The 27,427-nt window shown below is 39.9% G+C and overlaps 1 protein-coding gene across 2 annotated transcripts in view; it reads left to right on the top strand.

The window, feature by feature from the left end:
• LOC128734475 (uncharacterized) overlaps positions 1-27,427 on the top strand; it is a 184,871-nt gene that overhangs the window by 44,077 nt on the left and 113,367 nt on the right. The window contains exon 3 of one of the 2 annotated variants that reach the window (XM_053828693.1): positions 4,325-4,534. In XM_053828693.1, the coding sequence (XP_053684668.1) occupies positions 4,325-4,534 (210 nt within the window). Of the gene's footprint in view, positions 1-4,324; positions 4,535-22,828; positions 23,961-27,427 lie in introns of those variants that run through there. The other variant, XM_053828694.1, reaches the window with a different exon arrangement.

The raw sequence follows: 27,427 nt of genomic DNA on the forward strand, positions 1-27,427 counted from the left end.
TTGAGGCACAAAAAACTTGAATTTACCACCCGAACAGTTATTTAGTAAGATATTATAATGATTTTGTCCAATCTGTTCACTTGAATTGATAGGAAAAACTTCACTTCGTTTCGATTGCAATTCCGAACCCACGACCGTCGTTGTAGTACGTTACCAAGGAAACGGACGTTTATATGGAGTGATGCCAACATAAACATTTGAGCATGAAATTGACCAATTATTTTCGCTATTAAGTTAAGGGCCGTAGTGCGTCGATAATATACGTATAAAATTAGCTGATAATAAAATTCACCGTAAACAACATGTTATGTGATAGAATTACTGTCGGATCTAGTTCAACAGCAAAAACAGGTATGCGATTCTACGTTTCATAATTGTTCATAACAGATTATTACCTACTACTAGCAACTCAGTATAAACAAAATGATAGTGGCAACAAGTACTGACATCAGTAAAAAAGCTGCTGGACTCTGACGACCTTTACCTTAACCCGAATCAGCCCAGAATTACCCCGCAAAATCAGGCAAATTTTCATATTTGAAATGCTATTGCATCAAGGTACACAGCTTAAATACTTAATGTGATGTTTCTTGTCGAACTATATCCATTTGCCTTCAAAATGGTGTTACCAAATTATGGAAATAGCGATTCGTTTTCATTTTATAGCGAAAAGTATAAAATTTGTCAAGTGATGCCATATGGCATCATTGGGATGATTCGGGTTAATAAACAGTTAAATTATGTTCCGAAATCTTGTCGAATGCTGTCTCAAAAACCTAATTTAACCTTCCGTTACTCGTGCCAACTTTTGTAACATGGTTACTCGAGCGTTGTATTTGGGACAATACACTTTATCCCGGAATCATGGCTGTATAGAAAGTTACTGCCTTCAGTAAAGTTAATCAGTAGGTCTAGACCTTTCATTTCATAAAATTGTTACCAGGCGGCGCTTGAAAAAAAACGCGTAAATTCCGAAATTTGCGTAAAAATAGTCGCATAAAAGACATACTTCAGTGTATTTATATTAATACACTATATTAATCGTTTTATATCACTTACACTGACAGATACTTAACCCATTAAGCCCCACACTTTTCCCAGCAGGGATAGAAAGTTGAAACTTTCAGAAAAATTCTCTTTTAGGTCAACTAAGAAAAAACCGCTGACATGTATTTTTAATTTTGACCCTGTGTCCCGCAACGCTACGTTGCGAAAACGCAACGCTGGGCGTTAAGGGTATATCGTTTTTGCATACCTTCATTATTATGCATATAAATGCTTCATACTTTTTTACCGTTAAATCAAATTTGGGATATTTTTTGTGATTTTGAGTATTAATAAAGTTTAAATGAACGACTTAGAGTATTACATGTTATGTTTTATGATAGATATCGAAACATTTGGGTTGGAGACCATCTTTGCACTAGACGCATAGTATGCAGTTTGAATGCTAAATGCATGTCATCGCAGATGATTAAATGCCTACCAACACATTCCGGAAAGGATGTAACGTGAAATTTGGGTTCATGAAACTGTCGTTGCCGTCACTCAATTTTTCCAGATATTCCGGAGGCAAAGGTACTTTAACAATTTTATTACGCTCTTATCACAACGGCTTCTCCATCTGCCATCAGTGTTTGAAGCTGCGAATTCTATGTTATGTAGACTTTTATAATGTTTCCGGGATATTTTAAATAAGCGAAAGATAAGATTTACATTCATTTGTTTACTAAAGAGCAACGGCATTAAATGAAACACCGCAGCGAACGAACGAAAACAAACGTTCTTGTTGCAAATTTTGAATATCGTTTCTTTCTAGCGTTGCGTTTTCGCAACGCAAAGCTTAAAACCTATCTTAAAATTACAAAAATAATCAAAATTATGAAACAAAGTTTTTTTGGCAAGCAACCGATTCTTATTAACACTGATTGATAGGTCAGGCGTTAATAGAGGTAAAATCGAGTTTCATGAGCATTTTTCCTTAACTGTGTGAAAAATAGCAAAACCTGACTGAAGTTTTTGGAGCGCTTAGTAGAATACGAAACCTAAAAATAAAAAATAAGAAAACTTATCCAATTTAATTCTACTATGTGTATTTTATTCAATGACAGATACGTATTTCCCCTACGACTTGCAGGCTTCCTCAGTGTCTGTTTTCGAAATTTGAATAAAATACACATAGTAGAATTAAATTGGATAAGTTTTCTTATTTTTTTTATTTTTTTTATTTTTTTATTTTTTTAGCAAAACCTGTTATTTTGTTACAACTGTAATTATGTTACATGTAACATCTGACCTTTGAGCAAAAACAGCTCGATTAAATTTTTTTTCCAATCTTTCTTTGTCTCTCAGGGTCCAAGTTGATATCTTAAACCGGGCCTTCTCTAGAATCGAATGAAAGTGCGTTGCGTTTTCGCAACGCTGGGAGGAAATGGGTTAACGATTAATAAACATTACGAGTTATAATATCTCTAATTCAGTTTCAAAATCTTAAAAATCGGTTCAGTTGTTCAAAAGTTGATTTTTTTAAGAGAAGGAAAGGTTGGCAAAACCACGATTTCAGAAGCTTTAATGAATGAAATCGTTTTAGTAACAGGCCCATGGTTTAAATCGTATCACGAATTCCTCGTCACATCCGTTTTACATTGATGTTACTTCTTGAATTTTTACATTTATGCTGCAACACAGTCATATACCATAATAGAATAAAATAATGGTCGCAGTGGTCAAACCTTCCGACAAAAAAAACACAGTCACATTTTCGCCATAACTTTATTAAAGGCATTCCAGACATTTTCGTCACGACACCTATTCTGAATGATGTTATCAACATTATGATGTTCGCTCCTGCGATGGCTACCATCGCCTCTTTTCGTGCTGACTCGAATCGAGGCCAATCGAAAATCACGTGCTCAGTTGTTTTTTTTTTCAGTTTCATAGCACGTAGCGCAGTAGAGTGACCTTGCGTGTCCGAATCGAAAACACTAATATCTGCAAGGAAATTGTGTCAAGCGGTCAATTAATATATTTTCTTCCTTTCTGTATACTGTAAAGAGATTTTCCAAATTAATCTGCGGATTTATCTTTCCCTTTTTGGTGTTCCCACTGCTGGTACCACTTGGCCATCAATTGGTTTCCTATTCGTTTTCATTATCATATGATAATTTATAGACCGCATTGCCCTCGTCCAGTAGACTGCAAAAAGTAATTATTCCGGCTATAACGCATACTGCATTCAAAGAAATGTTTCGCTGACCAGGCACGGTACAGTAGTTTGAGTGCCTATAGTTTGTGAAAAATTTAACTGTCAAAATATGGATATTTGGAAAAACATCCTTCCATCCTATCAGGAAATCAGCCTGGACCTATCATATTTTTTTTCTCCAGCTTAGATAATATGACTAGTTAAGATTTATTGTGCTATAAGCAGTTTTTTTTACGAAATTACCAATTGGATTTTATTACATTGCTGTACAAGCAACCATTTCGACTTGATACTACCGTATCACGCCCTAACACGCATTAATGCTATGCTCATTTTTTATGATCCAACAAGCAACTCCCTGGAAAGTGGCATTACATTCATCATCAGCAGCCCCAGCGTATACTGACTTAGACAGGTTCACTGGCTATACAGACCTGGTGGGAATGTTATCTAACTGCATCGTTTATTTCAGTATTTCATTGAAAGAGTTTTTGTATGAAAAACAAAACCACTACAAAGTTACTATTGTAACTATTTTTTAGGATCAATCCTTATTCGTTGATTAATTCACTTCAAATAAATTTTGCATTCGTGTTAACGAAGAAAAAAAAACATTCATAACGGATAGAATCTTAGCGATGCAAAATATTTAAAAAATCGAATAGCTTTCCAAATGGAGATCAATTCGATCCGAGCATTGAACACGTGTACCATAGTTCCGTGGTATATGCAAGTGCAGCTACAAGGTTTCATTGACGTCCGATTGATGGAGCCAGCATTGCTGGCATGGACCGTGAAGTAATGCAGTGTTCGGGTGTACCTCACCGTGCCCAAACGACGAATCAATGTTTTGTTTAACGCTACTTGTGGAAGGATTATAGCCGTTTTATGCAAAGTACATGCTCTTGAACAAGCTTTCTCTGTAACATTTGTGTTTATTGAGCTACCACAATCGTCGGATAATTGCAAGTAAAATCCTTCTGCACTGTTTCTAGCCGTTGTTATTAGTCCATTTGAAGCCATGATTTATTATTATAATCATCAAATTAGCCCTAATCGTAGATCGTGGATTTTAAATTTAAATTTTAATGCATGTTTATCGCAAAACCCATTTCGCAGATCACGTGCCGCCACATCGGAAGACTCCGGTGCACCCAGAAGCAATTACGATGATGCCTTTGATACGGACGTCAACTTTACTGACTTGGACGACGACTCCAGTCTGTATGGGTCGCAGTACTCGTACTGCAACTGCAGCTACTGCGAAGAGGAAGCCGACCGCAACCATTTCGACAACGCCCGAGGAAACCGGTTTTCCTTCTGCGATAGGTAAGTCGACATAAAGCTCGGAAAAACGATCAACGAAGTACGATCAGCTTACCATCGAAAGCTTGTGGTGTGCTTTGAACAATTAAGCTCGATTAGTAGCCACAGTCGAGTATAGGAATCATAGTGGTATAAAATGTGGGCAATTGAGCTTAGCTGAAAAAAATAATCGGCGGAGCTTTTATTGAGTGAGTTGTTGCCATGCCAATACTTTTTATGGCAAGTGCACATGTCGCAAGCTTTTTTATGGAAAACTTTTTATGAAAAAATTCCACCCGTGTATAATATAGTTACTATATATATAGTTCGGCGGATAGAAAATCGGGAGCCAAATAAACGTCAAAAGCGGAGCCAAAAGCTTTTCAAAATCCAAAATGCAGGAGTAATGTTAAAAAAACACACTTTATTTTCATAGAACTAGTCATTTTCAACACCCGCCAGTGATTATTTCTCGTAAAAACCTGCACATTTCACCATAATTTCAAATTTAATTTCATAAATCAGGGATGCCAATCCGCCTGGTTTTCTATCCGCCGAACTATATATATAGTAACTATAGTGTATAACTGAGCATGTAGTGGCATAGTAAAAATTAGTACAGCTATATGTAATCACTTTTGCCAGACTTTTTTGGCAGAAAAAAAAATTGACCAGTCAACTTTGAATATTCGAAAACGCTACTTATCAATATGATTCCAATCACATTTTTCATCTTAGATGAAACGTAATCATATATCAATTTTTTTAAAAATTAACAATATTTAATATCAATACAGATAATTTTGAAAACGGCATTTTGTCCATTAAACATACTCGAAGATACTAAAATTATTTTCCATAAGTCATAATTGCAAAAAAATCACTTTACGAGATTTCATCGAAAACTTGGATCCTGTATCTTTTGGTCATACTACACTTGCTCCAATTACAAACTAACTTCAGTCACATTACCTTATCACGTTTAATTTTAACGCCATAAATCACGAACCTTACAGAGCGGTTGCAAATTGCAAGCTACTGGCGTATCAAATTAACGTCATCATTTGCCGTGCTTTACATGGTACGCCCCCTGCTGCATCAACATTGTAAGGTAACCACTTGCTAAGTGTATAATTATCAGCTGTCGCAAATGCCAGAATTGTAAACATGTTAATTCAATACCGAAATAAGCCACAGCTACCAGCCGAAATGATACTTTGTCACGATTACCGCGAATCTTTCCGCCTCCTTTTATTACAGGCACATGCACCAGGCACCAGGAGGGTTATCGTCTGGTACGATCTGGTAGCATGCTGCACTGCCATCCACGTCGCCGAGCGCCACGGCGTGCAGTCATTCAATGGCAATGTCAGGGTAATCAATTTAGCAGCTGCAAAAGCATGCCAACATGCAATGCACCGACGAACGGTCTGCCGAAAGCGGCCGATGACTACACTATACTGGAGCCTGTTCCGTCCCGGGGGGGAACTTCTATTTCTCTTCCTTGTACGCCTCTGTTGTACTCCCCAGTAGATATCGTGCTTATCTGGCCGGGTTGGTGAGTTTGAGGTTTCTTATGTGGTTCCGCCTGACTCGTGCCACGCGGTCTTCTGTGCCAGATTGTGTCTTCCGTAGTGAGCTTTCATATTTATTTTCATGTTTTAGCCTATAGATTGTTAACTTTTCTATCTTAATTTTTGCTTTTTGTTTAACTTTTCAATCGGTTTCCGATATTAAATGGTTTTTAGCAGTAAACTTTACTTTTTTATTTTTCACTGCTGAGGAAAATATTTTTTCGAAGAGTGTATAGGGCAATCAACCTATTTTGTGGACCTCATCTGTAGCTGTACAAAATTTGGACACTTACAGCAAATTCAAATGGAAGTGTCAAAATTATGTACAGCTGCAAATGGGGTCCAAAACAGGTTGGTTACCCCAAGGGTTTCGATAGCTAAAGTTTTATGCTTAACAGTTTGCCTCTCGACTGTAATTTATTATTTTCAGGCGTCATTTCTGACGTGGTTATCTTCTTCTTCTTCTTCTTCTTCTTCTTCTTCTTCTTCTTCTTCTTCTTCTTCTTCTTCTTCTTCTTCTTCTTCTTCTTCAGCAGCATAGAGCCGGGGTGGCTCGTGCTGTTTCAAGCACTCGTCTCCATTCAACTCGGTCTTGGGCCACTCGTCGCCAATTTCCTAGTCGTCTCAGAAGTCGCAAATCGCTTTCGACCTGGTCGAGCCATCGTGCACGTTGGGCCCCCCTGTTCCTGGTGCCGGTGGGGTTGTTGAAGAGGATTATTTTCGTCGCACTGTCGTCCGGCATCCTTACGACGTGTCCGGCCCACCGTAGCCTGCTAACTTTCGCTAGATGTACGATGGGAGTCTCCCCAAACAGTGCCTGTAGCTCATGATTCATACGCCTCCGTCACTCTCCGCTTTCAATTTGTACTCCGCCAAATATCGTTCGCAGCACTTTCCGCAAAAAACAGGGCAAGGGCGCGTGTGTCCTCCGTAAGCAGCGTCACGGCTTCAAGTCCATAAAGAACTGCCGGTCTGATAATAGTTTTGTACATTGTTAGCTTCGTGCGGCGGCGTATGCTTCCTGATCGTAGCGTTTTACGAAGGGCAAAGCAGGCCCGATTTCCCGTTTGGATGCGCCGCTGGATCTCCTTACTAGTGTTGTTGTCCGCGGTCACCAGCGATCCCAAATACACGAACTCCTCTACCACTTCTAGTTCGTCGCCGTCAACGGTTACCGACCGTGGGAGGCGCGCATTTGTTTCCTTTGAGCCTGTTCCTTTCATGTATTTGGTCTTCGACGCATTTATTTTTAGCCCAATTCTCCTAGACTCCGCTTTCAGTCTGGCGTAGATTGCCTCCGCCGTCGCAAAGTTCCTGGCTATGACATCGAAGTCTTCAGCAAAGCCTAGAAGTTGGCTACTTTTGGTAAAAATCGTGCCTCTCGTTTCGATGCCCGCTCGTCGGATCACCCCCTCAAGAGCGATGTTGAACAGCATGCAGGATAAACCGTCACCTTGTCTCAACCCTCGCCGCGTCTCGAAGGGACTCGAGAGTGTCCCAGAGATGCGTACGAAACACATCACTCGATCCAATGTAGCTCTAATCAGTCGCGTCAGTTTGTCCGGAAAACCGTATTCGTGCATTATCTGTCATAGCTTGTCTCGATCGACTGTATCGTATGCTGCTTTGAAATCAATAACGATGTGATGCGTGGGCACGTTGTACTCCCGACATTTCTGCAAGATCTGTTGGATAGTAAAAATTTGGTCCGTAGTTGCGCGAGCCCCCATGAAACCCGCCTGATAATTCCCTACGAAACCTTGTGCTATCGGTGACAGCCGGCGTAACAGGATCTGGGAGAGTACCTTGTAGGCGGCGTTAACCAGCGTAATACCACGATAGTTGCAGCAGTCTAGCCGATCACCCTTTTTGTAGATGGGACAAACCACTCCTTCCATCCATTCCTCCGGTAGCTTTCCTCCTCCCAAATCCTCGAAATAACCCAGTGTAGAGCCTTTTCTAGCGTTTCTCCGCCATGTTTAAAAAGCTCTGCTGATAGGCGGTCTTTCCCAGCGGCTTTATTGGTCTTCAGCAGCCCGATTTCTCGTTTGACTTCTTGAAGATCAGGTGCAAGGACATTACTATCTTCCGTGGGTGCTCCTAGGTTAATTTCCGTTCCGCCTCCTTCTGCGACTTCGCCATTGAGGTGTTCATCGAAGAACTGCTTCCATATGTCGACCACCTCGCGCTCGTTTGTAATTAGATTCCCTCCCTCGTCCCTACACATGTCAGGTTTCGGTGTGTAGCCCTTCCGAGTTTGGTTCACCTTCTCATAAAACTTGCGCGTGTCATTAGCTCGGAATAGTTGTTATAATTCTTCACGATCTCTGTCCTCCTTCTGGCGCTTTTTCCTCCTCAGGATCATGGTCAACTGGTTCCTAGCTCGTCGGTATTTGGCCAGGTTCTCTCTAGTGGCAATACTTAGATAATTTTTCCAAGCATTTTTTTTCTCCTCCACCGCTTGTTGGCATTCCCCATCAAACCAATCATTTTGTGTACTTCGAGGCTCAATACCTAGTGCCACGGTAGCGGCCTCTCCGATGGCCGAGCGTATTCTGCCCCAACCGTCTTCGAGGTTTGAAGCACCTAACTCCTCGGAAGAAGGCAGTGCCTTATTCAGTACTCGCGCGTAGTTCTCGGCAGCTTGTGGGTTATCTAGCTGCCTGATGTACAGCCGAGGAGGGCGGCTTTGACGTGTCCGGTATACGGTGGACAGCTTTGAGCGCACATGTACTGCTACTAGGCAATGGTCAGAATCAATATCGTACGTTCGTGATTTTAGAGAAAAACCGGCCCTCTATGAGAACGTGGTCAATTTGGTTCATTGTACGTTGGTCAGGTGATCTCCAGGTGGCTTTGTGGATATCTTTGCGCGGGAAAAAGGTGCTTCGGATCACCAGGCCTCGGGAAGCTGCAAAGTTTATACGTCGTTGGCCGTTATCGTTTGTGTCGGTGTGCAGGCTATGGGGTCCTACCACCGGTCTATACATTTCTTCCCTACCGACCTGGGCGTTCATATCCCCGATGGCGATCTTGATGTTCCGTGACGAGCAGCTGTCGTACGTTGCCTCCTACGTCCCTTCATCAATTGTAGAACCATCGTTTCAAAAAATATCCATTTGCTTGATTAGTTCTCGAGATAAGAGGAAATTTGCATTTCATTTGTATGGAAGCCTACCCTCTTAAAGGGGAGATGAGTCATAACTCGCTTTCTAAAGAGGAGAGGGGTCTCAATTCACCATAGAAAAAAATCTTGCCTTCAAAACCACTTACATGTCAAATTTGGTTCTATTTGCTTGATTAGTTCTCGAGTTATGAGAAAATTTGTATTTCATTTGTATGGAAGCCCCCCCTCTTAAAGGGGAGAGGAGTCATAATTCCCCTTATAAAGAGGGGAGGGGTCCCAATTTACCATAGAATAAATCCTTGTCACCAAAAGCACCCACATGCCAAATTTTGTTCTATTTGCTTGATTAGTTCTCGAGTTATGCAGAAATTTGTGTTTCATTTGTATGGGAGCCCCCCCTCTTAGTGGGGGGAGGGGTCTCTAACCATCACTAAATCCTTTCCTGGCCCCAAAAACCTCTACATGCAAATTTGCACACTGATTGGTTCAATAGTTTTTGATTCCATAAGGAACATCCAGACAGATAGACAGGCAGAAATCCATTTTTATATATAAGAAGATTATTTTTTCGCCCCCTATTTTTCAACCCAATTTCCAAGGGGGGGGGGGGGTGACAAAAACTTTTAAAATGATTTGCAATGCCCTTATATATTTCTCGTTTTTGCACAGGAGTAACAAAATGGAAAATTTTCGCATTTTAATTACATGTTTATGCCAATTTCTTTATAGTGCGCCTTGTTCTCCTTTCTCCTTCTGGTAGAAAGCCAAAAAAAAAAAAAATTTATAGGTATTGTTTTTTGCACCTAATATCAATTGGTGATTATTTTAGAGATTTTAAGTTATATTGGGACCATTCGGAAATGTGACCCCGCCTTAAGTGATCCCGAACACATACCGTTTACCGTAATGGTCACTTTGCGACATGAACCAAAACATATCATGCGAGACTTCAAATTACACTAGATCAATGGTAGCCAAATTAACTACCTCGGGTTTCGTTGATTACATCTGGACATGTTCCAGCGACCCCCGAACAAGTGGCCAGTTTCAAACATGAACAAGAACCCACCGTGCCACATCTTGAATCACACTAAGATTCAAAAACTAAGTCAATGGAAACCAAATTGACTATCTAGGATTTCGTTTATCATATCTAGATATATTGGAGGGACTCCGGGAACCGCCACGAAAGTACAATAACGAAATCTGATTTATTTTTCGTAATAAAGCCATGTCCGGAATTGGCCATTGTGACACTTGGTACTTAATTCGGCTTGCATTGGTTTATTTTTAGAGTTTTACTGTGATTTGAACGCAAAGCAAAGCAACGCCTAGGTGCTACATTCCATTAACGAAACTTGACCTTCTGTTTTTATACGACAGAAGACTTCGCAGCCAGCTGTTAGAGTACAGGACAATTGAAGGGCCAGTTGCTACGATTCTATTGACTCTAACGGCCTCTCCCAGCCGAGATTCGAACATACGACGATTGGATTATTAGGCCAGCATCATACCTCGAGGCCAATTGGGAGGGATTTGAAGTGTCGTACTGTGCGAAAATTCAATAACGAAAGTAACTGTGGTGAATCAAACACTCCGTGTAACAGTTTTGCCACAAACCAAAGCCTGTCGAATTTTGCATCGACGTTCAAATGTATCTAGACCAAGCAAGCGAAAGCGATAGGAAGTAAATTTTCCGTGTTGCACCAAGGCAAACTACACAGGGTCAACCGTATGAACCTCCTCTGCACTCGTTCAATTTGAAGGTTCCAATAAAGTTGATGTGGAGTCCAAATTAGGCACGCATTTTGAAGAAGGGAACTAACTAAGGCGCAATACAATGCTTTAAGGCAGTGCGAGTCTTTAAAATGTCGAATAATTATTGCAATAAATCTCAGCTGGCGAGTCACTTTTGAAATTATCGTTGTACGGAGGCGATCGAAATTCAGTTTCGGATTGAGAATTACAACAAGATCGTTCGCATGCTTAACTCTTTTCAGTACCTGGCCGTCAATTTTGTAACTAAAAAAAAGGCATTGAAAAGAAGTTGAATGCGATGACAATCCTGGATGCATCGAATCGTCAAGTAAATTTTAAAATCATCAGCATATACCAGTGTGCAGCCTTTTTCAAGGGCAGGGGTCGCGTCGTTAAAGAATAAAATGAACAAATGTGTTCCTCAGTTACTGCCTTGCGGTACATTAAATTTATTCGTGTACGGATACGGAGACAACAACTTCAAGCCATGTTTGACCCTGTCGCACAAATACGAGCGCAACCAAAAGGGAAACTGTTGTGAAACGCCTGGTCGTAATATTATATCAAGCAGTATGTGATAATTGTTGCGATCGAAGACCGCTTTCAAGTCAGTATGTATCAGGTCTACTTACATCTTGCGCTCCATTTCAGTAATGAAATTAGAAGTGCCGTAACTTCGAGATATTCCGGGATGAAGAGTGTTGTACAAAATACAACGTGCGTGTAATCGTGTTACAAGACTTGGTGCGAGTAACGAAAGCTTTCTACAAAAAACTTCGACTCACTACTGGGCGGCCGTACAGTAGTTGGCTGGAACCTTAGCCATGTCTGATGATCAGATGGATATCGGTATGTTCGTCAGCTCTTTCCTGGCCTTGGTGATCAGCTGGTGCGTTGCCTGATCGGAAAGTTGGTCCGTACGACACTCCACTTCCCATTCGATGAGCTCATAATCAGCGATTGGACTGAAGACCCTCCATACAGCGAGCCGTTGTCGAGGTTGAAAATATTCTCCAGCTCCTGAGCTCCTTCGTTCGATCAATTGCATTCGATTCTTTAAAAATCACAATGTCATTGTAGAGCGGCTGGAGGATTTTGATTTTTTGACGCAGGATTACGTCTTACGGGAAGGTTTGGGATAGGAAGTCATTCCAAAAAAATCGAACTTAACGAAAAAATGATTTTGATCGCTAATAGCTAAGCGGTTTCCAAAGCGATTTTAAATATTTTTACGCCAATCGATCGGAAAATTTTCTATGCATCCACACCAATAATAAAACCTATTGATTTCAAAATACGTACTATTGAGAAATCGAAAAAAAGGGAGTAATGTAGCATTGTCCAACTGGAGATTCTTTCTTCGTGATTGGTTAGAAAAAATGCCATCTTGGTTCTACATCATTTTAGAAAAAAAGTAACAAAATCTCCCCGTTCCAATAGGTCGAAAATTCCTTACGATCTAAACCTATACTTATAACTGTGCTTGGAAAGTAAGTCAAAACAAGTGACAAGGCTTCCTCGTCTCAACAAGATTCTTGGTTGGGAAGTACGCCAGAAAGAGAAACAAAGCTCCCTCGTACCAACAAATTTTTTACGAATGCGGTTCCGATTAAACCTTGTCCAATCTGATTTCTGTGTTACGAAAGTGTGCCAGAAAAAATGTCAAAAGGAATAAACCTAGGCGAATTTGATATCTGTATTGGAAATGTGCGCTACAGCTGTACTGCCGCTACTCGCATTACAGTCCCATTTTATATGCAGTTTCCTATATAAATGGGACTGTTATGCGAGTAGCGGCAGTGTAGCGTTTGGTTATAATATTCTGAACGGATGCGCATGTTTGCATTTGATTGGAAATTTAGTGTTGATAAAATGGGATTGAATATGTAAAATCCCTACACCGTGGGGGAATCACTGGTAATTAAAACAATCTCTAATTTCTGTAAGGTAGCAGGAAAGCAATAGTTTGTGTTCTTGATTTTGTTAAATTGTTAAGCCAAGAACTTTGCAACGGCGGAAGCAATCTACGCCAGACTGAAAGCGAAGTCTAGAAGGATGGTGCTAAAAATAAATGCGTCGACGACCAAATACATGAAAGGAAGAGTCTCACAGAAAGCAAGCGCATGTCTCCCACGGACGGTAATCGTTAACGGCGACTAACTTAAAAGAGGTAGATAAGTTCATGTTTTTGGGATCGCTGGTGACCGCGGATAACAACAGTAGTACTTACAAAGCAAAGCCTAGGTTCTGCAATCCGTTACCGAAACTTGACCTTCTGTTTTTATACGACAGACTTCGAAGCCAGCTGTTAGAGTACAGGATAATTGCAGGGCCAGTTGCTACTATCCTATTGACGCTAACAGCCTCTCCCAGTCGAGATTCGAACATACGACAGCTGGCTTATTAGGCCAGCATTATACCTCGAGACCAACTGGGAGGTTAACACTAGTACTTTACTTTTCGCAAAACGGTACGATCAAGAAACATACGCCGTCGTACGAAGTTGGCAATGTACGAAACCCTATTAGACTGGTAGTTTTTTATGAACTTGAAGCTGTGGTTCTGCTCACGAAAGACACGCTCGAGCTTGCTATATTCGAGCGGAAGGTGCTGCTGACGTTATCTAGCGGAATACAAACTGAAATCTGAGCGTGGCAAGGGCATATGAATCAAGAGCTACAGGCACCGCTTGTAGAGAATCCTATCGTACATCTTGCAAAAGTTGGCGAACTACGGTAGACCGGACACGTCGTAAGGATGCCAGGCGGCAGTGCAACGAGAACGGTTCTGTTCAACAACCCCACCAGCGCCAGGAGCAGGGGGTTCCAACGTGCAAGATGGCTCGGTCAAAAGTGACTTGCGATTTCTGAGACGTCAGGGAAAATAATGACGAGTAGCCCAAGATCGAGTTGAATGGAGACGTCTGCTTGAAACAGTACGAGCCACCCCGGTTCTATGCTGACGAGAACAACGACGACGAGGACATAGAAATATTTATATTCGTTCGATACCTGAAGCCAAACATAACACTCGTTTTCCATTCTTCGTACCGATTAAACCGTCATTTCAAATTTGGGCCTAGTTGGGAATGTCTCCGTTTTGGTCAAAGTGGCGCTTTTTGACGAAAGAAAGGGAATTCCCCATAAAAAAATACTTGCTTCTTCGAGGAACACTCCGGTTGTTATTTGATGTTTGGGAATGTCGATCATAGATGGTGCTAGTGTTCAGGCTAAATGTGAGGTACGATAATTTTTAAAGATTTTTCTTCCAAGAGTTATGTCTGTTTGTCTGTGGCTTCACTGTACAAGAAAAGATTATACATCTTGAATGTTTTTTGGTGAAATTATTGCTACTGATTCACTGTTCCAGCTGTTTTACTCTTGACTACTTTCCCCTACGTTAATCGGATCAAACATGTACAGAAAAGTTTGCGTGATATGCTTTGCGCAATCTTGGCTGGAGAGATGAAATGTCTGATTACCCCGACTGTTTAGTCGGAATCAACGTCTTGAGTGATCGCAAGATTTTAATTGCTGGTTTGTTTTTAAAAGTTAAAAAAATAGTTAAAACTCCCTACCTGTTTATTCAAGTGCCGCAATATGAAGGAAGAATTAACTTATGGAGAGTTGTGTAGTTTATCTATGTAATTAAATCAAATTTAAAATGATCTACATGTTATGTTAAATTCTTATTATGTTACGTGTGGGATCTTGGCGTCCCAAATTCTAAATTGTATTGAATAAATTAGTAATGCCACTTTTGTGCAAATTTCCTTTTCAATGTCAAAACAACCATCACGTTCAAGGTTATGGCAAAACAGAAAGTCTGGCTACTTTAAACCATCAAGTTGATTGATGTGCCTTTTTCCCCAATATAAGCTACCTAATGAAAATACACTGCTACGGCAGCAATTAGTAATGGATAGGAGCACATGGGGATCACCCACTGCAGTCTGATAACGGATACGCACAACGCTCGGTAACCTCAAAAATTACAATGTTACAATGTTGTTTCTCTACACATCGCGGTATGTAGCAGAGGTCCGAACATGCAAAGTTTTGCGATGTTCATAATGTAATGTTTATATTTTACTTCCGGATTTATGTTGTGAATACGACGTAGAAGCAACTTGTACAATCACCCGCTGTGATTGCTCTCCGAAGTGGAAAATGCACTAGAAAACATATCATATTTATCGCGATTAGGAGATCGAAAATTAAACATTCACGATAAAACTCTATTTTATGGCGATTAATTAAAACGATTGACGAAGTGGAAATGGCGAATAATATAAAATCCGACTTCCTGAAAGTTTTCCCTTGAATCATTTTCTAATATGAGATCGATTGCATATGAGTGGTGTAGGCCGCTCCGATGCTATCTTCCCGAAGAAGTAAAAAATTAAATCCAGCAAAGCCGATGGAAATTTGCTGATTCTTTTGCTCTGCTTGCTTCCTCGAAAGCTTCTTTCTGCCTGCTATGCATGGTAAGCTCATTACGGAAGGCATAAATCAAAGCGGGACGCAACTAAAAAGTTTACCTTTCGTGACGGTCACACCGTTTCGGTTGACTTCCAGCTGTTTATATTTTCAGGATTATACGTGGTATGTGGACCCCGAATAGTGGTGGTACAACGCACCCGCGCGGTTGATGATAATTCCGGGAAAAACGTAACTGTTTCCCGGTGGCTCACAATCGGTACGCTCGAGCTGTTTCGTTTCTCCTTCCGTGCCTGCCGTGGCTGTGCCGAGTCGACTACTGATGGGCCAACGACCGTCGCTTATCTGGCATCTTGTCTGAATAAGACGTCCATGGGCGCATTCATTGGTTGGATATTAAAGCGTTGTCGTTGCCCGAGCCATCACAGGTGCCATCGTTAAAAAAGACGACCCTACTGCATAATTCCCAGCTGCATAATTCGGTGATTTCAGGAAGTTTGTGATGATTTACCAACGTTGTTGTCTTTCATTAGTTTCTTCGTTTGTTCGCGGGAATTGAGATGAATTGGGCTTTGAATCACATTCTTGCAGTGATATCTTTCTTTCTTGTAGAATAACCAGATCAAATTAGAGGAAACATGATCTTTTTATGAAAGTTATGCTGAATTTATTGCTCGACAGACAACAGTGTGAACAAAATAAATGTAAATTTACGAACACCTTTCGAGGTACACAAAAATATGATCGTTCAGAGCAAACAAGACCCATTCTATGAATGCACACGGAGCATAGGCAGGAAAAAAACGTTTTTAATACGTCTTTCATCAAACATCCCGTCAAACCAAATACAACAATTTCAATGTGCGGGAAAAAGTGAAAACGGAGTGTAAAAAGTTTTGTCATTTTTTCTTAATACATGCTTTAACCTAACACAAAGCGCAATAGAAAACCCATCGGGTGAAATGAATTTTCACATCGTCAGGTCGCATGCATGCACACACCAACAGCCGATGCATGCAACTGTCGAAGCGTCTTAAAACGATCGTAATTATGAGCCTCAAAACATCTTCCCTGAGACGTGTGGCGAGCAACACCTTTCCGGAAAATAACAATTAGCCAAAGTTCGCACGTTGGGTCGAATGAAGAGGTAAAACATCTCGAAGCAGTAAACAATTATAGGAGCGGATACTAATTAGGAATGGAAACCAGCTAGAGCGTATGTTGTGTAGTACCTTTTTCCCGCATTTCCACATTCATACAACTGCACTGCTATTATTGCTCCGATACAAGTTTTTCTTTATTTATTTAAATCCAATTCAGCGGAAAGGAATTAGAAATGTCAGAAGCAGCTCCGCCCAGCTTTCGTTTGCAAGATGTAGCATACTGTTCTCACACTCCACGCCGCCTGTACATACCTACCTTCGCAGGTATCGTTGAAATGTGCACCACCCTTCTTCTGCCATCGCCGATTAGCGTTGAAATGAAATACACCGGCAATTGCCACCGTTTGGCCCATGCCGGTTAATCTGATGGAAGATTGGAGTCTGCAATTTATAGCCGACCATAAACCAGAGTAAACAATGGAAACATAAAATATGAATTGTTCGATTCTATCAGCTAGTCGTTGACGACGGTGGAGGTGTTTGTTTGTAACCTCGGCAATAAATCTGTTCAGCAGAATAGATTGATCACAGCGAGTGCACAGGTTTGGCCTGATTAGGCATGCATAACTGAATACATCAATTTAATGTCTCAATTTGTTGTCACTGCGTAGCCTAAAAGAAACCAAAAGACGAGCAATTGTGTGTGGAGTACATCATCGTGATTTTCTCTATTCCGACACTGAATTCTTATTATTATGGTTGGTAAGATGCATAACTTATTATTTTTCATAAATTTATTGCATTACTAGAATGTCATGCTCATTGCAAGACAGTTGTTTCAGTCTTACTTTTCACCCTCTCCAATCAGGAGAACATAACAAGATAACATCCGTTTTTCACACATTTTGTTAATTGGTAATAAACCGATCATAAAGCAAAAAAATCAAGCTAGTAACAGATTCGCATAAGGATTATTTATTGTATAAAGAAGACATCTTTTTAGGCAGAAATTGTTTATTTTCGAACAAATTTTGGGCTATTTTCGTATATGAAAATGGTTGTACGTTATGATAGAATCAAGTGAAATACAAGATTTACTGCTTATTTCCTAAGGATGCCCTAACTTTTCTGACGATTCAATGGATCGAATGGATTCCGAGAATCCATTTCACTGTTGAGCACTTTTCCCATAGGTGAGGCTTTTTGTAGTTAGTGGCGTTGTTCTAGCATTGTTCAAGTGGCCCAAGTAAAATTGTCGGGCAAAGCTAGAAGAATGAATCTGCGCTGCACACGTTCAATCCACCAGTTCCAATCGAGCTACTGCGGACCACGCAAATATTTTGAAGAATATGACGTACAAGTGAGCAGCACACGGCTTTCAGGCAATGAGAATCCTTGAATTTCCGTCCTATTTCGGCGATAAATCTAAGTTGTCTACTTTGTTTAGACACTATTGCCGTACGGGGGTTGTCAAATGTCCACTTTCGGTCCAAAATAATACCAAGATCATTAACGTGATCAATTCTGCCTAAAGGTTGCCCATTAATGCCATACACGGAAAGAAATCCGGTTCCGATACCATGAATAAAATCACGAAATCATAAGGTTTGAATTGCTGTCAAATCATGACTGAGCTGCCATATCAGGCAGCCCAAATCAAGAATAATAGTTCATAATCGTTGTGTTGTACAGTGTACACGGGTACCAGTGAGCGACACGCCCTGGCAGGTGTTGTGGGTTCAAATCCGGTTATAATCTCTGAATACAGCTTGGTTCGACCCATGCACCTTCCAGCATTGGACAAAAGATAGGAGTCACAACGACAACTTGTTAAGCATAGCTACCTATTACCCCGCCCCCTTCCTTTCCCCTGCATTCCCGAAAAAATCCTTCTTCATTACTTTCCCTTACCGTCCCTTCATCAATTGTAGAATCATCGTTTCAGAAAAATATTAATATATGCCTGACCGCATTTCAAGGTCATGACTAAAGTCACGAGTTGGTCAATGTAGGATATGAGTTAAATTTTCTTTATAAAATCAATTGTCTGTGGGCTTTACAGCCCGAAAAACTCGAAAAATGAGTGTACGAGTTGAGTTAACGCTTCTAGCACGAAATAGAAATAGAAGTTCAAACAGTGGAATTTCCGAAACTCAGCCAAACAAATTTTCTTTCGTTTTTGTCTTTTTGTTCGTAGATTTTTGTATGGAAAATAACAACGTATTTATAAAAAGCAAGAATAGCCCAGCTAGCATTTTCATATGTATAAAAACCCGATTTAATCCACCTAGTGGTGAAAGGAACCTTTGTTATACGGTCTTACTTACTATTTGAGATAGAAATCGACACATCTTCGTAACATAATTCATCTATTGGTTATAGTTACGTAGTGCGTTGGTTTACATAAAATTTTTGAAAATTGAATAATTTTCATCAATTTTTATTAACCTTCGGCTACTCACGCTGTTGTATTTTATACAATACGTGTAGGTGTTTCAACGCCATATTGTTATAAAGTTACAAATCGTTGTTTAACAAACGTATATTCTTCAACAAACTTATTGTGGACAAAATATCATAATTATTTTATAAATTAATAATTTAAATTGTTGGGAAATGTATGCAGCAAAACTATCAGCAAATGTAAAATGTTTAAAATTTATCCGTCTGCTGGTAGTCAAGTAATTCGGAGTCAAAATTAGGGTATTCTGTATAATCAAAGTTCTACAGTTCCTAAACAAGCAAACATACAGGTATACTATTTTCAGAAAAGTTGTGTATTTTTACTATTTGTACAATTTTGTAGTTCATGAAAAAGTCATGCAACAATTACAAAAAGAGCAATAATAGAAAAACTGATTTTACAAATTCATATACAATAAATAAGATATTTCTATCTTCGCTGCAGAGATAGAAGGTTACTGTCTTTAGCAAAATTTCTTGAAATAATATGCTCTATAACTTTGCAGAACACATCAATGTGTTATATTGACAATCAAGAAAAATATTTTTTTAATTCATTTTTAAAGGGATTAATCAAAATTTAAATTGTACCAGACGATAAAACTTTCAATTTCAAGAAACTCTTCCAAAGTTTCGATAAACCTAAAACCAAGTTTTCCCAGCCAAAACTCTATTGCACACGTTTTCTTTGGTTTGGTCTATTGTGCGCGCGAGTAACTGCGTTACAAAAGTTGGCGCGAGTGTTCGAGGGTTAATATCTTCTTACCGGTAAAACCAATTCTTATGAAATTTTGCATATATATTCCTAGTGTGAAAAGCTCTCGTTTGGCGAAATACGTATCTGTCATTGAATAAAATACACATAGTAGAATTAAATTGGATAAGTTTTCTTATTTTTTATTTTTAGGTAAAGCCATAATAAAAAAAATTTATTGTGGTTGCCTAATATTACTACGATAAAACTACTCGGCTGCGTTACATTTCTTATAAACTTACTATACTATCAGTTTAAAGCGGTTATCAGAATGCTCCAGTGGAGCTCATCGTTTTATTAGCGGTTTTATGTAATTAAGACGTAAAGTACCCGTTCCCTTATCAGTCGTCACCGTCCAACGGCAAATAGGTCTCGTCATCCATTACGACCCCGACGTCGGCGAAGCGGGGCGGCGAAAGATGTTTTTCACCAACATCCGTTCCTTCTTCGGGATGGCCTGCTGCCCAAACATGACCAGCCTTAACTGACACTTCCGCATTAGAATGTCCATTTTGGCCAGGTATTTCTTCACTGTTTGGTCGCTTGCTCCAACCTCGTGGCACAAGACGCGGAACGATGAGGTCACTTTGCTCTCGGTCTTCCTATTCGGCTTCTGATGAACGTTATGATCGCGCAGAATCGTCGGGCGGCCGGGGCCAGGCGTCGGATGACCGGAATAAATTCGATGTTCTCGCATTCCTCTAGAAGGAAGAGAACGTTGTAAGTGCTTAAATGTCTATATTAGGCGGACACAAACCGCCTCACGATCTTTATTGCTCCTGGGTGGAACTGGCAGTACGAACAAAGCATCAAACGTAGTTGCTTTACTGTTTTCGTCAAAAAAAGGTAAAGCCATTGGTATAAACGTCATGGTGAGAGCTTGATCCTTCTTCGTCTGACTTTGCAGCCGGCTATTAGAGTACATGACAGTTACGGGGCTAGTGCAACGATCGTACTGACTCTATCTAGTAGCAATGCCAAGCCGAGATACGAACATACGACGACGGGCTTGTTAGACCAGCACCAGTTTTCGTCATGGCTGCTGCAAATCAACTGGAAACACTCAAACTGAATAAAAAAAAACCTGATAACGCACTCAATTTTTTTCTGTATATAGCAGGGCTGCTACGATTGGCTATGCATAGCCTGGTTTTTCGTTTTTTTCAAGAAATAAATACCATATTAAGGTGAAATTGGTCATCATCGATTCTGCAAATTTCAAAAGCATTTTTTTTGTTTGAAACAAAAATTCTGTCCATGAAAATATATTCACTGTGTTCAGGTTGGCAAGAAGAATGCACTGAATACATTTCTTTAAACAGAATGCCGCTTTTAGGCCCAAAAGCTGCTTCCGAAATTGAGCTCTCCAACGAGCCTACCACGAACCAACTTTTTTGTAACATACGTGCTGAAGGCTGCCTTTGCAGGGTCAATATTTGTTTGTAAAAATAAATAATATTTTTCAAAATTGGAGGTTTCTACTCACAAATCCGGGCTACGGATCACAAAAGAAAGTAATCAAAATTCGAGCACTTTGTTCAAGCGGAAATAAAATGTGTCTACCGGAGGATTAAGAGGAGTATTCAGTCCGGTCTGGTTCCGGATGCGATCTGATAAAAGAGTAGATTTTCAGCTTTTGTTCCGATCGGTCTTTGAACCGGACTTTGGAACGCACTTTCGTGGTCCAATGTCGATTAACTAACACGAGTTTTATAACAAACATCGTAAAAAATCAACTCAAATACCTACAACAAATTACTTATTTTCAGTGCCGTCTTCGATCGTGCTTTCATGAACCTAGTTGATGGAAATCCGATTTAAAAGGGTTGAGGTAGGATCATAAATCATGTGTTGGCTATATTTATTTATGTTGTCTCTTCTAAATCTGCGTCTAACTCTTCTGACTCTGGTAAGCACTCTTTCAGAAAACAGTTTTCATGATCTTGGGGATATTCCAACCCTGGAACCGATTGCATTCTTTCACTTTCGGTTGCATGATAAAAGGATGATCTCTACAAATGAGCCGTGTCAAATGAATGCTTTGGAAAAACGAGGGTCTTCATAAATGAATCGGCATTCCGTCGTAGCTCGTACAATGTACCCCGGTAACCATAACAGTTGCCAAGTCAACTGTTTATTGGCATTCCTGGCGTTTTTTACTACTGCACGCTAGTGTATAGTAGTTTTTTGACTGCATGACTGTTGTAAATTGGCATCCATTCCATCAATTCTATTCAAATTCTTCTTGTCAGTAATCAGGTGCAAATAATCATTGTATAAGAGGGTTAGCAGTAAAGTAGCCGTATAGTTCAACCAAGCAGTTTTTAAGTATCATTTAAGGTGACTTAAATGTTTATTGGCTTGCATTTAAATCGCACTGGTAATGCTTATTGGTTACCTGGATACTTAACACCTTTATATTGGAAAAGCCATCTAACCGTATGAAAGTGGATGTATGTATGTAGTAGAAATACTGCTCATTTGCTTACACAACAAGATGAACACTTAAAATTTGGTGAATTTGGATTTGAAAAAATAATAATTTTTCTAGTATGAATAAAAGGAAATAGTAGAATTAAATGGAATCAAATTTCTTTTACTCATTTTCGAGATTAAGAAGCTCAATTTATCCTAGAAAAATATGACTTTTGCAAAAAATGCTAAAAATGCTAGATGCTAAATTCTGCCGGTGCAAAAATAACTCCAAATTAATCACACAGTGAAGTACGTCATTCTTATCTGAAAAATGCACCAAAACAACAAATGCGGTACATTTAATTCGTTTATGGTCTTATCACCGCGTACACCGCCACCGGCTAAGCGATGATCGCCAAAGTTTGCGGTTAAATTTCCATTTCGTGATCACACTAAACTCTCCTTCTTTTCAAGTGCGCGCTCTCACGCGGGCTTCATGCTCTCGTGCTGATTCCACACACCGCGCGTTCGCGTTCCTCTCTGTTTACGGTGATCTGTCGGCACGGCCGCCGCGGAAGCACGCACCACAACAGAGCGATATCAGTCTGTCAGTCGGAGCCAACCACACCGGTGGCGTTGTGAAGTGTTGTGTGTATTGCTGCGGTCTGCGTAGGTACCATAATTTCCAGGCTTTCTTCTCTCGTGGCAAGGTTCCAGATAGGTACCTGCCGGGTGCTCTTGCTCAGTCGGATTCGAACGGTGTGCAGCAATAGGCCAACTGGGGTGCTTTTCAGACAAACCGCGCTGATTCCAGTTCGCGGTCGATTCGCGTAACGGAACGTCCGAGAGTGAGTGTGGGCCGCCAATCGGCAATCAATGCTTGATGGGCTAGAAACAGTGGAAATTGGAAAAATGGTATGCTAAAGAAAAGGCTAGCTTTCAGTTTGAGGAAGTGCGTTCGATAGTACTGGCAGCTGTGTAGAAGAAGTTATGTACTCATTAATGTTCTGAAGGCGATAGGATTTGGGAAGTGAACGCCACTCGCTTTTTGTGTGATGGTTGGCTGACTCCCAATGCGCAGTAACTGTTGATGAGTTGTGATCTATTTGAAAGTGGATTAAATATCGCAAACCTTAGACTTGTGGTGAGGTACGAAAAAAAGATAAATCGAGCTGGAAGGTAAATAAATTCAGCTGTGTTTATTAGTGCAAAAAACGGATTTTTGTGCTTGTTGTATGAGTGTTTATTTGCGAGGACGTGAGTCTGAAGACGTGGTGTCTGGTGAAGTGCAATAACTAGAGCCATTCAGTCCATGGTATCGAAAAACACAGTAGCCGCCGATATTTTTCGATAAGCACCACTCGCAAACCGCATGTTTTTTGGCAGAAATAAGCTTAACCGGTGAAAAGAAGAATAGTGATTGTTGCAGCTGTTTATTTTTGTGTGCCGGATTGCCTACAAAAGCAATTCTAGAAACGTACATAACGCCTTGCAACAACAGCAACAACAACAGTTAATTAATAAAGTGGAAAATTATTGGTTTCATTTATGTACGATCGGTTGAATGGGCTACAAAGAAACACGAAGCAATAAAAGTGGAAATAATCGAGGGGAACGTCAGACGAAATGTGTGCAATGAAGAAAGCAAATTCCGCACGGTACAACAGCGACGGCCAGTAAACAGGATTATTGAACTTAAATTAATTTTGGAGCATTTCGCGCAAGGAATCCACACGGCGCAGCGGCAAAACTGCGTGCATTACGCTGGCGGCCACAATACACCGAACGACGATAGCTGCAGTAGACCGTCACTCAAGGTATTCGGGGTAGCTTTATTACTTTAGTTTAGTACCTACCTGTTGTACCACTTGTAAAAAGTACTCAACCCATTTGGTTACGAACCGCCTCTTGGCGCTTTTGGCGCGTCTTTTTTTTTGCAAAATTAGTTTCGTTGCCGCATTTCAGACGAACGGACTTGTGGTGGACATAACAATAATGTACGTCGAGGCGAGGGTACAATAAGGTTCGTTGCTTTAATTGGCTTGCAGTAAAGATTTCCTGATTGCAATGGCGATGTAACATACGGGTGCTGCGATTTCAACAAATAAAATGGAAGTCCGTATGTTCCGCCTAGGTTGAGCAACAGTCGTGGGATTTGCTGTGTTTTCTTTTTAACTTCATCAACCTCCATCTGTTGTCAATCTTGCATACTATTCAAATACATGTGTTTTATTTTTTAATTTAAAGCTAAAGTCATGCATAATTGTCACATCTTAATCTTCTGGTTACTTAAAAGGTTCAGTCTAATTTGATTTGATCGTTGTTTTTTATACTAATATCTCTTAATGGGCACCTACGTCTATTTGCTACCAAAATCATTAAAATTGGTTTAACAATTAAAAACTGGACCACTTCCTTATGAACGATCTTCAGACAAATCGGGCAAAAATGAGGATTTTGGGATCACTACAAACTTTGAAGCGATTTGGTATTGTGGGGATGGCATATAAATGGTTTGAAAGCTATTTATGTGAAAGAACTCAGAAAACTCGCTTTGATAATTTGAACTCTGATTCCATTGCCAACACACTTGGTGTACCACAAGGAAGTGTATTGGGGCCCCTTTTGTTCATAATTTATATCAATGACATGAAACGAGTTCGGTTCTGCGACATACATTTGTTTACTGATGACATGGTTCTATTTATTGCAATACAATTAAACCAAGATTTACATTATCTTTCGAATTGGTTGAAATTTCAACAGCTTAAGCTCAACATTAGCAAAACAAAATATATGATTATTTCAGCCAACTCCAAACCAGACGTAAACGTTGAAATTGATGGTGAGACTATTGATCGCGTAAATGAACTAAAGTATCTTGCAGTAATGATTAATGACAAGTTAACCTTTAAGTCTCACATTGATAATCTCATCAAAAAAATGGCGAAAAAGTACGGTGTGTTGTGCCGTTTAAAAAATGAATTGACGATTAGTAGTAAAATTCTTTTATATAAGTCAATTATTTCACCACATATAGACTTTTGTTCATCCATCCTGTTCCTTGCCAACGAAACACAAATATTGAAGTTGCAGTGCTTACAAAATAAAGTTATGCGATTAATTTTAAGATGTAATAGGTACACTTCCTCACATATTATGCTGGACGCATTGCAATGGCTTTCTGTGAAGCAAAGAGTTTATTTTTTGACAATGGTGTTTCTTTATAAAATCCTTAATGGAATGCTGTCTCGATACTTGTGTGATCGAATTGAAAGGAGAAGTGATTTGCATGCGTACAACACTAGAAACGCGGAAGATGCAAGAACACCACACTTTTTGTTTGGAAGATCACAGAACTCTCTGTTGTACGAAGGAATTAACTAGACACAATTCAATTAATTTTTTTGTATTGATTCAAGAAGATTGTATATTTTTTTAATTTTTGTATATTTTTTGGATATATTAAGTTATCATGTTCACTGATGATGATGCATTTAAAATTGTTATTATTATTAATTTAAAAAAGGTATACAGAAGACTACACATATTTGAGCCACGCGTGCGAGAACAGACATAGATAATCTTGAAATTGAATGATCAGGTTAAAGTCCTGTACAAAGGGTTCGGAGCAGCAGCTGGACAGGCTTGGGTTTGCTTGTGGACTTTGGAACTCGTATACCATCGCTCACGGCGGGGCCGAGTACCAAAAGACTGCAGGATCTCCCTCGTAGTTCTTGATCGTTATCTACAACCAATTCTGACTAGCTGAGGCTCAAAATATTAGGTTTGATTCCTAATCAAGTCCAGATAATTTTCGGGTTGGAAACGTTTCGGACTAGCCTTGGACATTTTTTGAAATTTTGATATTCACTTGAAAGTTTGATATGTCTGTATTAGAACCTGGCTACATTGTTATATCATAAATATCTTAATTAGATTAATCGTCCCGCTCAAACCGTTGTGGGGGTATGAGGTGGGACCATCATCATCAGCATACTTCAGAACAATATAGCAAGTTATATATATTTTTTTAAATTTGATGTAGTTTTCATTTTTACAAAAAAAGGTTTTTAACAGTGATAACTTTTTTTAAATGCGCTTTGTAATACTGTACAACTTTGTTGTAGACATCATTTGAAGACTGTTAAGGTTATACAGCAGTTTCCCGAATAAGACGGTGGATGGCGCTGTACGCCCACCACGGATTATTAGTCTTACATTAATCAATAAAGTTGTTTTTGGTATATTGTTTGTATTTAGTGTAACTTATTCAAGCTTCTTTGACGGCGGTGCGGGGTCGGTACAGAAGCTATAGGTTACAGAGGTGACAAGGCACTCAAAACCGCTAAATTTTGAATCATAACGGAGGGTTACCTTTAATTGTGATGCTACTCTCCGTTTTGATTCAAAATTTGGCGATTTTTGAGTGCCTCCGTAACCTATAGTCTCTGTAGGGGTCGGCCCCGAAGTCTCTTCAACCTCTTTCTGATTTTCTACGAAAAACAGGTTTGGCTACTCTTTCGTTCGGCATTCTGGCCACGTGTCCAGTCCACCGCAGCCTGTCACATTGTTCTACCTTCATTATATCAGCATACTTGTATACTTGTTAGAGTTTGTGGTTCATGCGTGTGCGCCACACTTCTTTTTCCATTTGGCCACCAAGTATTGATCGCAGAATTTTACGCACTCGTCGATCACCTTCCTTTAGCGCCCATAAGTCATGTTCGTAAAGGGCCACCGGGAGGATTAGTGTTCTGTAGAGCGTCAGTTGTGTACATATTTGCAACGGGACTTTAGTTGAAAACGTAATCCGTAAAGCTGGCTTCAGATAGTATTGGAACAAAAACAATTGGGTGTATTTCAGTTATTTATTATTGAATTCAAGATCTTTTCTTCCACAAATGTAGAATTTTCTTCATACTTTTAAGAAAAAATACGGATAAAAATATTCGTCACGGTTTCGAAGGGATTATCGAACTTTTTCTGTAATATGGCTCATTAGGCGGCGTACACTTTCTTCGTCCATCGTTTTGGCTATCTTATTCCACCAGGTCTTTATCTGATTGATGTCTTTGACAACTTTTCCCTTCGTCATGAGTCTCCTCTTCATGGTTGTCCAGTATTTCTCAATACGGCGAAACTGGGGGCAATTGGGAAGGTTAAGGTCTTTCGGAACAAACTGGACCCGTTTCTCTGCATACCATTCTTGAACGACTTCGCTGTAATAATAGCTTGCCGAAGCTGGCCAAAACATCACGGCATGGTGGTGGGATCGAATGAA

This window comes from Sabethes cyaneus, chromosome 2, assembly GCF_943734655.1.
Source record: "Sabethes cyaneus chromosome 2, idSabCyanKW18_F2, whole genome shotgun sequence".
NCBI lineage: Eukaryota > Metazoa > Arthropoda > Insecta > Diptera > Culicidae > Sabethes > Sabethes cyaneus.